This window comes from Temnothorax nylanderi, unplaced genomic scaffold (assembly GCF_030848795.1).
Source record: "Temnothorax nylanderi isolate EJ_2023f unplaced genomic scaffold, tnyl_v1.0 TNYL_tig0494_pilon, whole genome shotgun sequence".
NCBI lineage: Eukaryota > Metazoa > Arthropoda > Insecta > Hymenoptera > Formicidae > Temnothorax > Temnothorax nylanderi.
Window position 1 is genome coordinate 59140 of NW_027249556.1, and position 7686 is coordinate 66825.

General features: G+C 37.7%; 1 protein-coding gene across 1 annotated transcript; it reads right to left on the reverse strand.

Moving 5' to 3' along the window:
• Positions 1 to 2122: 2122 nt before the first annotated feature.
• On the reverse strand, positions 2123 to 7418 carry LOC139783372 (uncharacterized). Its single transcript, XM_071722523.1, has 6 exons — positions 7112 to 7418; positions 6649 to 6881; positions 6324 to 6437; positions 5450 to 5962; positions 4749 to 5071; positions 2123 to 3940 (listed from the first exon to the last, which is right to left on the reverse strand). Exons 1-6 carry the CDS (start codon positions 7201 to 7203, stop codon positions 2351 to 2353), a joined length of 2865 nt encoding a protein of 954 aa, XP_071578624.1. The 5' UTR covers positions 7204 to 7418; the 3' UTR covers positions 2123 to 2350.
• Positions 7419 to 7686: the final 268 nt, after the last annotated feature.

Genomic DNA, 7686 nt, shown 5'->3' on the forward strand with positions numbered 1-7686 from the left:
CTGATTGGTTCAACCGCCAAACCTGCCGCCATTATGCGCAATGCTTCACCTGTCTATTTACACCATGGCTAATCAGTCAGTAAGCACCCGGGGCTGGTCAGTCACTGTGGCGCGCCAGGCGCACGACTTCAGCTCACGGCGAATTCGCCGATTTCAGGTTAGGTTTCCCTTGAGCGTGATTCTGTCTTCCCTTGCACGTGCGTCAGTTTGTATAGGAGGGAAATAGTACGCACGTATCGTCGCAAAACGGGTGTTTTGGCCGACCGAAAAGATGGCGGACCGTTGTTTTTGAGATCGCTCGCGCTCACGGCACGTCGGCGAGGTACGGCGAGGCACGGCACGGCTCTGAGATCCCGCGATTTCCGCGCGAGAGTTGACATGCCGCGCGCGCGGTAGATCGTCGTTGTTGGTCGTTGTGTCAGTGACAGTCGCGCGTGCGACCGCATCGTCCAGCGTTCGCCGCATCGTCTCGGCGTCATTGTCGCCGGCGTTGTAGTGGTGGTGGTGTCGGTGGTGGTCATCGTCGTCGTCGTCGTGGTGGTCATCGTCGTCGTCGTCGTCGTCGTCGTCATCGTCGTCGTCGTGGTGGTCGTGGCCGTCGTCGTCGTCGTCGTCGTCGGCGCGTCGAGGAATCGGCGCGAGAACGCCGTCGAGTCGGTAAAATGGTCGCGCTCCACCGCGAGCTTTTCTAACCTCCCTGTCGCTATTTATCGCTCCCCCGCGAGAAACGCGGCTTGGTTAGGTTGCTCGAGGGTCCGCGCTGATCCTATGGCACCGGAACGCCGTCACGCGTGTTCCCCGTGGTTGCCCGCGTTGACAATATGACGTGCCGTTGGGGAGTTTACGATTTGGTTAACCTCTGTATTCACGTGCCTAAATTGTTTTATGGAATAGGTCTAGGTAAAACAATTATTTTTTAATGTTTCGCATAAAAATTTTAAATAAATTCTTATATTTTTCTCTTAAAAAACAATTATTAAAATGTATCCTATCATTTTTCCGGATTAGATGTACGTATATGTATTGAAAATGCAGTGTGACTGATTAGCCCCGGGGGGGGGGGGGTGACGCTTAAACCCCGGCATTTTTGAGATTTCAATTTTTCCACCGTTGTCGTTTTTGCTCTATACCGGTTAAACAAAGCGACGTAGATAAAAATTTCCTATATAAATTTTGTAGCTAAAGGTTCACTCTTTACAGTGGTATACCACATTTAACTAAAATTATTTATTTTCTTGTTAAAAATCGGCACCGAAAAAAAACTGACCTTTTAGCCCCGGTCTCCCCTATTCTTATATAGAGCATCATTAAAGGAAGGTTGGTATTGAATTTGGCGAAGATCGTTGAATGGGTAACCGATTTTTGATTTAAAAAAGTATAAGTTATATATGTAATCTTATATACAGCATCATTAAAGGAAGGTTGGTATTGAATTTTCTGATGATCTGGGAAGAGGTTACCGATTTCTGCTTTATAAAAGTGTATGAAGTTTTCGGTAATTGTGTACATGGAGGGGACCACCTTGGATGACCTTGATATTTTAGTATGTTGTCAAGGTCACCCTCCTGAATGACCTTCAGAAGGTTTCAGCCCGCGCTCGTTATTAGTTAAAAAGTTATTAACAAAAAAAGTTTGGAAACTATAGCAGCTATTTTGAGTATTGGAAGGCATAAATGACTAATATATATGTCGAAATAGTTCACGCATACACTTTCCACGCGAAACGAGGTGCCACATATGGGTTCGTGGCGTGCTTTACAAGCTCGTTTATATATATATATATATATATATATATATATACATAAAGTTATTAACCAAAAATATTTGAGAAACGAGCTTGTAAAGCACGCCACGAACCCATGTGACAACCAAAGAGGATCAGATAGAGTGGAAGCTGGCGTGTCCACGATTCGCCATCTAGCAGTTCGGAGACGCACTACGTGCAATCCTCTCTCTCACAAAGCTTGCTCTCTCACTCTCTCTCACTCTGCAAGCAAAGAGGATCCTGTAATTCTTAACGACAGTGTCGTTATTGTTAAGAGTTACAGAATAGGGGGCTTAGTAAAATTATTAATGAAATAAAAAAGGGAAATCAAATCATTTAAATAATAATAACATTGAGTTATATATATCTTTTGTTATTTATTTTAACAATACGACGTATTACAAAATAATGAATCAACTTTAACTTTATATATCATCGTATGTAATAATAAGAAATATAAATATTATATAGAATATAAAAATAGAGTAAAATATGAAAATATAGAATTTGAACTTCTTATAACGAATTATAACTTTCAAAAACTCTAGATTCTAATGAGTGCAGTAAATTTTTTCATTTTTCTATTTATTTGCTTTGGTTTAGACTCTTTAATGTTTGGTCGTTTTTTTTTGGTTCCCTCTCTTTAGTCTTTTTTACTACTAAAGTGCCTTTTTTCAAAATTCGTCTGATAAATCGTGCTTCCCAATGGCAACGAATCCTTATAAACAAACTGATAAAGCTTCTTGTTGCCTCTGGAGAACATAATTGCAATGGACTGACGTTTTTTTTCAATAACATAATGCTCAAAGTTTTGGAAATATTTTTTAAGTGCAGCTTACTTCTAATAACCGATTGAAATTCTTTCTCCCATGCTTGGATATTTTTGAAAATATCGTCATTTACGTATTTCAGGTTCTTCGTATTTTCATATTGTTTCGCCATAGTGAATAGTTTATGGTGTTCATAATTATTCACAGTCTCTTGCACAAGAATACTTTTACAAGTTTGACAATTGTGAAATTTCAAGAATTTGTTCGCCAAAAAACCGCTTATGTAATATATTGATGATTTTTCAGTAAAAATTTTAATGTCTGATTCTTCATCGACTTCATTTGATTCTGCAGTCTTTACTCCAACATCCAATTTTTCATTTTTATTTTCCTTTTCTAATTTTCCAGTATTTGACTCCCTCATTTTATTTATATCTGATTCTTTTATTTCTAACTCTGCCTCATCATCATCAATTCCAATAAGAATTGGTAATTCAGTTTCTGCGTTTGGCGATGCCGTTTTGGACTGAATCTGCACAAAGTTACTTAATTTGGCAAACTGATTGTCATCAGCTTCGCAATTAGTATTGTTAGAGATTTTCGTTAACTGAGTAATATAAACTTGCCGAATTCCATTTTCGAATTGCGTTGGCGAAGGATATAAGTTACAACCATGTTGCTGCCTGATAACAGCAAATAAGTTTTCTAACGGGTCCTGACACAATCGACGAGTTTTGAGATTTTCAATACCATAATTGAGCTGGAGATCATCGGCCAGTTGGAGGACACTGTTAATTGTTATGAGAAAACCTTTAATACAGTCTGGCTGTTGGCCCTCAAACTTTATCATTTTAAAATTGTTTAATATTTCATTAAGAAATTTTTTATGCTCCGAAGTACTGCTGATAGCATAATTTAATTTATTACCCACAGTTTTCTTTAGTAGTACTGAATTTAATGAGTCGAATAATTTATCTACGTCGTGAACAAATTCAAAAGTCATGTCATTTGTGTTCTCAAATTTCTCTGGAAAAATAAGTTTGTAAACTAGGTGAGCTGTGTACATGGATTCCGAAAAGACTTGCGCGGCCAGAGAAACGCTCATTTTAGAAAAGTTGCCCAGTTCAAAATGACGGTCTGAAATTTTCGGTATTAAATTTAAAGGGCTTTCCTGACTTAATGCATATACCTTCTTAATTTCATTCCAATCAACAGTTCCGCCTCGGTAACTCAATTTTTTCTGTTCTACATTATTTCTGAGAGATTTTAATAAATGAGGAGGATCAAATAGAAAAAAAATCTTGTCCGGTATACCTTTTATGAAAAAGAATGACTTTTCTTCACTAGTAACCCCCAATGCTCTTGGTAAACTTTTATTCCTAGGACCTTGATCGCAAACAACTGACTTAAGGTGGTTCATGCAGTACTTGCAAGTCAAATAGGCAACTATTCTTATTAGTGATAAATAAGTGTGATTTTTGTCCGTAAAAATTAGCATATAATTAGATTTATTATTTATGACATCTTTAATGCTATACGACCTCTACGTAATAAAATATTGAGACGAAAGTCACATCTTTTACTAGAGTTGTGAGCCCTGTGAATATATGTACAACAGCAGCGCGGCAACGTTGCGGTCAGCTGAGTCAGCAGTCTTCGTCGTCGCGATCTACATAACCTGTACGTACAAGCGATACAAGTGTGAAATATGAGCTGGAGCGAGCAGCCTCGACGTAAGGGACGTTTCGAGACGAAACGAAAAATTGATAGAATCTATTTCTCCGTGCGCTATACTCATCAGCTGACACGTGCGACGTTGCCAAGCTGCCGCTAGTGCCGCTCGAGCCCAGCCATCAGTTCCGTGTTGTCGATTTAGTCAATCGAAAATTACGTTTTATTATTATATGGTTCGGTCAATGAACTCGGGCTTTCGTCAGTATCTTGCAAAATGTTTATTGCATCGTTTCGTCAGTTTTTGGTTCGTTCATCTATTTTTGAAGTATTGCAATTTTTGCAGCATAAGCGCTTTAGTCTCGTTTTTCGGATAAGGGGTCCCCCCACCGCGTTAAATTGGCAAAGTTTACGGACATATATCTCCGGAACCAATCGGTTAAAAAATCTGAAATTTTACAGACACACTCGAGGAACGTTAACCTTTCATTTCATATCACATTTTCCGGGCTAAGTACATATGACTTAAATGCATGAACCACCTTAACTATTAGACCAGTACTACTGACTTTCTCTAATGCGTATTTAACGATGTTATGCGTCTTTATTGTGTTGCCTGTTTTTCCTAAGAAAACATATCCTATTGTTTGTTTCATATTTTTGTTAATCCACGTTATCATCACTACCAAAGCCGATGCTGCTTCTACTGGGTCACGTGTTACGCCATCATCTGCTAATCCTTTGAAATAATCGGAATGTGGATCATAATGAACTTCGGAAGTTAGATTAATTTCATCAAACAAAAGTGATACTAATTTATCTTTTCTTGGCGCGTTAGCGAAGTTATTTTTCAATTGCAACAAAACTGTTTCATTAATTCCCACGTAAATTGGACATTTTTTTTGGTATTCTCTGAGCGTTCTCTCTGATGGCAGATTAATAATTTTTTTCAGAAATCTATAAGCTTTTGGCGAATGATACAGAATAGATAATGCGAGATCTTTAAACTCGTCGCTATATCTTTTTCGTGAATTTTTGACACACGATAAACGTAAGTGAGTTGCGAATAATGTTTGCGCAGTTTTTGATAAGTGTCTAGCGGATTGCGTAATTATTGTTTCAATTTCTACTGACTTCTTTGGAATAGTCTTTCTTTCATCACGCTGTAATCGATAAATTTTAGAACGTAAAGCTTTTATCTTTCGTTCTTGAGCATTAAGTCGTAAAGACTTAGGGGTCAAACTTGAGGAAGCTTTTGGTGATGATGTTGATGTTTCATTTAAGATACGTTTTGGCGTAAATAATTTCGAGGGTTCAAGTGTTTGATTCGAAAATGTTTTAGTCGGTGTGAGAGTGATTCTTTTTGACGGTGAGTGTGATTTTAAATGTATCGGTATATGCTTGGTCGAAATTTTTCTTGGTGTGAGGGTTATACTGGCTGAAGGTGACGCTAATTCTAAATGTACTGCTGGCGTTCGTAAATCTGAATCCCGTTCTGGCAACTGTGTTAACGTGTCATTGAAAATCTGTGTTGGGGTGAAGACTTCTGAGACTTCAAAATTTTCAGTGAAAAATGTTTTCATCGGTTTGGAAGTAGACTCTGTTAATGGGGAAGTTACTTCCAAAGATATCGATGTGTTTTTCTCTATTGACATCGATGAAACAGTTGGCGCTTGTGGAATGGATGTGAAATGGATGGCACTGGGCGAGAATGATAGATTCACTTGAGCTAGGTGTCTTTCATCTTCTTCCTCATCTAAATAGCGAAAAAATAATCAATTTGTAACGATAGATAGTGGAAATAAGATATTAAACACATGATTTTATTACATCACGACCAGCTTTATTTTCAATATATAAAAATAACGTGTTATTCGTCAATGTGCTTCAAAATTAAACATATTTGTAAAATATAAACGAAACTCATTAATGTAGAAATCAATGGATGACATTCTATGTACAATTATCGGAATGTGGAAATCAGTGGATGAGATTCTATGTACAATTATCGGAATGTGGAAATCAGTGGATGAGATTCTATGTACAATTATCGGAATTAAGACAGCTGATAGGAAATTCAACATCCCTTTTCACTTTTTACCATTATATTTTTTTACCTGATAGCACAATCTTGATGTTATCGTTGGTTTCAATGTTAATTGTTGCTGGTTGTTCTACAGTTGCTTTTTGTATATCCAAAACCACTCTCTTCGATGGATGGAAACAATCTCCTATAAAATATAAGTTTTATTGTGGAGAAAAGTAAGCAGGAGCTTTTCAGAAAATAATTTTTGCCTGAGGCATTGAAAATTTTGGGCCTCAATGACAAATTGTCAATAAATTGACGGCAACGTGTTTCTGAATTATAAGCTAATTGTTAATTTAAGAAAACTCCAAGATCGTTAATGGACTTTGAAAATAAATATTTTCTACTTAAATTACCTTCAAAGGCCGATCGATAAATCTCCACTTTGTCCTTGTGATATTTGATAACTGGTGGTGGTGGTGGTGATGGAGACTTGCGATGAGGTTTAATGGTAGGTATCGCTCCACGAACAAGCAGCGGCCTTGGGTACTTTTTCCTGATACATTTTGACTCAAAATGATCCGAACAAATACGGAGATGATTTGCAGGTTCCCCTTGCACACCAGCAAATTCCTGCCATTTCTTTCGCCTGTAAATCAATTTTTTATTAGAGAATTTCAGTATATATCATACAATACCATAGAATCATAATTCATTGGTTCACAATCAATAACAATTCTAATAATTAAATAATTTCCAAAAACTTATTTTTAAACTTAAAACAGAAATATCTATTTTCATTCATGACATAAGATAAAAAATGACGTTAAGTGGTGTCCATGTTTAATCACAACTTATTCAAGTATATTTCATACTTACAATTCAGGATTTGTCGGCTGTTGGAAAAAGGATACATCATTGTTAACTTTATTATTTTTTTTGCAATTTTTGACGTAGCACCGCAGGGTCATTTTTTTTTATTCATTACAATATAATTTTCTGCCAACTTGCTGCCAACGACAAAGCGCAACGGTTAAAGTGGAGGTTATCTTGCAGAGTAAGAGAGAGTGAGAGAGCAAGCTTTGTGAGAGAGAGGATTGCACGTAGTGCGTCTCCGAACTGCTAGATGGCGAATCGTGGACACGCCAGCTTCCACTCTATCTGATCCTCTTTGGTGACAACGATACATACCATCATCTGATATTTTCTAAATGTAAATAAGCAGTGACCTTGTTTTGAATAGCACGCTTTCCAAGCAAATCTCGCCGGTGGGTAAGTTGTAAAGCGAGATCCCCTATCGGCGGGGTGGGTGCGGGAGGGGATGGGCCGTAGGCAACGATATACTAGGTGCGCAACTAAGTTTCCGGGTTTTTTTGATCAATAAAAAATGGAAAATTTCAAGAGAAATACAAAAAATGGTTTATTCAAAGTATCGTCCCTCGCTAGCTATACAT